The sequence below is a fragment of the Vicia villosa genome, unplaced genomic scaffold (assembly GCF_029867415.1).
Source record: "Vicia villosa cultivar HV-30 ecotype Madison, WI unplaced genomic scaffold, Vvil1.0 ctg.001352F_1_1, whole genome shotgun sequence".
NCBI lineage: Eukaryota > Viridiplantae > Streptophyta > Magnoliopsida > Fabales > Fabaceae > Vicia > Vicia villosa.
The window spans coordinates 543,780-547,063 of NW_026705587.1; the positions used below are offsets into that span (position 1 = coordinate 543,780).

Consider the following 3,284-nt stretch of genomic DNA (forward strand, 5'->3'; position numbering starts at 1 on the left):
CACCGAATGAAGTGCTTTTCCATTGATTCGAACATAGGAACAAGGTGAAATTGGTGGCCGATCACAACCCCAAACTTAGCTCATTACTTGTCCTCAAGTGATGGACGAGATAACAAGAGGACACCTATGAATTTTTCTATTCTCCACAACACAACTGATGCTTCCACACTTGATAATTACTTCGTGTCAAAGTGTTCGATCCCCCTCCCCGAACTTTTCCGTTGTACTTCAATTTTGACTCATTCTTTTACCTGCAAGCTCAATCACACTCTCACAACTTCTCTCAGGGTTAAGTGTTTCACTCGCTCATCAAGGCATACATATCTTTTCTTTGTTTTGTAAACATTCTAACATACTTCCACAATATCAACAACACACACTTTTAGAGGACTTATGGGTTGTAACGGGGCTTGGGGTAGGTAGGATAAACAAAGAAAGTAGGTACTGTGGTTTATGGTTTGGTATTAACTAATTAGTCCGATATCTTTTTGCACATTACATCATGTTTGGGGTGTTTAGCGCTTTTTTCGCTTTCCGGACTCTTAACTTCTTTACATGATGGCAAGTGTGTATCGAAATCATTTTTTTCTCTTTTTTTTTTCACAACACATCTCTTTTCATGTGTTCTTTTTTTTTTTCACACTTGCCTCCTTCTTTTGCTACCGGACTCGGTTACCCCAAACTTAATTTTTGCTATCGGACTCGGACTTATAGTTCATACCAAATATAGAGAAAACAAGAGGGGCTATAAAAAAAAATAATTTTTTTGTTTTGTTTTTTTTTATTACTAAAAGAACAACAAGGATGATGGGTAAAGATTGGTTAACAAGGGATAAAAGATAACAAGGTTGGGTAAGAAAGGCTCAGGGTTAAACAAACAATAGTGCCTCAGTGTGTGTGATCAATTTGTGTACTATATGAAGAACAAATGCAAAATTAGAGTGATGATGCCATACCTGATGCTCTCTCATGATGAAATGATGTGTTTGGCTTGTATATTCTCACATGTTAGGTATTGCTTACAGGTTCAACAATGGTCTCCATTTTGTACAACTTCATGTCCGGTTCGGGTTGCTCTAAACTCATTCACTTGGCACCATCAAGTTGCGTCTAGCATTTTCTTCAGTTGTGTCAACTTTCACAGGTGCCCAGGGAACCAATTTAGGATGCGTCTTTCCCCTTTTTCACCTTCATTCTCATGATCCTTTTCTCTGGAATTACACTCATCCTGGTGCACAAAATACTCAAAACACACATGCAAATAACAAAAACAGAAATAACATGAAATAACTTAAAATGAAAGAACCTCCCCCACACTTGGATTTAACATTGTCCTCAATGTGTAAGCAAGCATAAGGGAGACTTACAGTGCTCACTGAGGCGAAGGTGGAGGGTTGATAGGGGGCCCACCACTATGAAGACGACTTTGTCAAAAAAATTGCGTTTCTGTCTGACACGGCCGTGTCACGGGACACGGTGGCCGTGTCAGAACTCTGCCACTCTTCCAAAAATTGATTTCAAAAGAAAATCCTTCAGGGTCTGTGACACGGCCGTGTCACATGACACGGGTGCCCGTGTCACACCTCTGATTTCCCAAACTTGATTTTTTTTACGCCACTTCTTCAGGATCTGTGACACGGCCGTGTCACATGACACGGGTGCCCGTGTCAGACCCCTGACTCTTCCACAATTTGAATTCTTTTCTCTAACCGCTTCTCGCCTCGCAAAAGACACACTGTTTGTACCTACAGAATAAAAAATGCAAAAACACATAAAACTATTAAAAAGAAATCCCGTGGGTTGCCTCCCACGAAGCGCTTCGTTTAACGTCGCATGGCTCGACGGTCCATTCCCTTCTGTTATGGGGGATACTTCCTCTTCCACACCATGTTGCTTGTCCTTTCCGCAACCCAGAACTCATCTAGATTTAAAGGATGGGCCACTTTATGCCTCAAGTCACTTTCAACTTCCATCTCCTCACCTTGATGTTCCTTTTTCTTTCTTACCTTGATTTCTTTATTGGACTTTGGAGTTTTTATATGAGATGCCGCCACCTGAGAGATTATGCTTGAGACCTTTTTTGGGGTTGGTTCCGATCTTTTGCCTTCGCCTACTATGTAGATCATTCCAACTGAAGATTGATTATCTCCACTTTCACCTTGCTTCTTGGTGTTTAACACTTTCAGAGTTATTTCTTCATCAAAAGATTTCAAAGTCAGAGTACCTTTTTCAATATCGAAATTGCACCGACTAGTGCGCAAGAAAGGTCGACCCAGAATAATAGGGGTTTCTTCATCTTCAGGGATATCCAATATTTCAAAATCAACTGGAAAAACAAATTTGTCAATTTCTACCATTACATCTTCTGCCACCCCATATGACCTCTTCATGGTGTGATCTGCAAATTTCAACTCTGTTCCTCTTTCACTCACCTTTTCAATACCGAGCTTTTTGAAGGTAGATAACGGCATTAAGCTCACACTAGCACCCGAATCAATTAGAACCTTCATGAAAGTTCTGTTTTTTATCGTGCACGGTATTGCAACTGATCCAGGATCTTTTTGCTTGATTGGTATTCTCTTCTCTGGTGAGATTGCACAACATTTCTCCTTCTTAACTACCCCTTCACCCCTTGTTGGTTTCTTTTTAGATATCACTTCCTTCATGAACTTCCTGTACATTGGCATTTTCTCGAGTGCATCAAAGAATGGAATATTGCTCTCTAACTTTTTGAAGTATGTGGCAAACTTCTCAAAGTCTTGCTCTTTTTGGTCCTTCTTTGCTACTCGAGAAGGATACGGCAACTTAATCAATGGTGTCAGCTCTTTTTCTCTTTTCTCTTCAGTTGGCTTCACAGGTTGTATCACCTCCTCTGGCACTTTCTTATTTTCACGCACTTCAAGATCTACTTCGATGATATCATACTCGATTTCATTTTTTTCTTCTGGTTTTGATCTCCTCAGACTTCTTGTTGAGATGACATTCACATTCTGATGCTCCCTTGGGTTTGTAACAGTTCCACTAGGTAAGGCACCTTGTGGTTGAGCATTGGCGAGTTGTTGTGCTATTTGACTCATCTGAACCTCAAGATTTTTGATGGATGCACCCGTGTTTCGAAAATTACTCCTTGTTTCTTCTTGAAACTGAGAGCTTTGAGCTGCCATTTTTTCGATGGCAATCTCCCAATCTGCTTTTCTGGGGGGCCTGTTGCTGAGGTTGTTGATAATGTTGTTGAGGAGTTCTATACTGTTGCTGCGACTGCTGACCTTGATATGGAATAACCT

General features: G+C 40.6%; 1 protein-coding gene across 1 annotated transcript; it reads right to left on the reverse strand.

The window, feature by feature from the left end:
- Positions 1–1,667: 1,667 nt before the first annotated feature.
- Positions 1,668–3,077, reverse strand: LOC131634788 (uncharacterized). Its single transcript, XM_058905413.1, has 2 exons — positions 2,433–3,077; positions 1,668–1,745 (listed from the first exon to the last, which is right to left on the reverse strand). The coding sequence occupies exons 1-2, from the start codon at positions 3,075–3,077 to the stop codon at positions 1,668–1,670; spliced, it is 723 nt and encodes a 240-aa protein (XP_058761396.1).
- Positions 3,078–3,284: the final 207 nt, after the last annotated feature.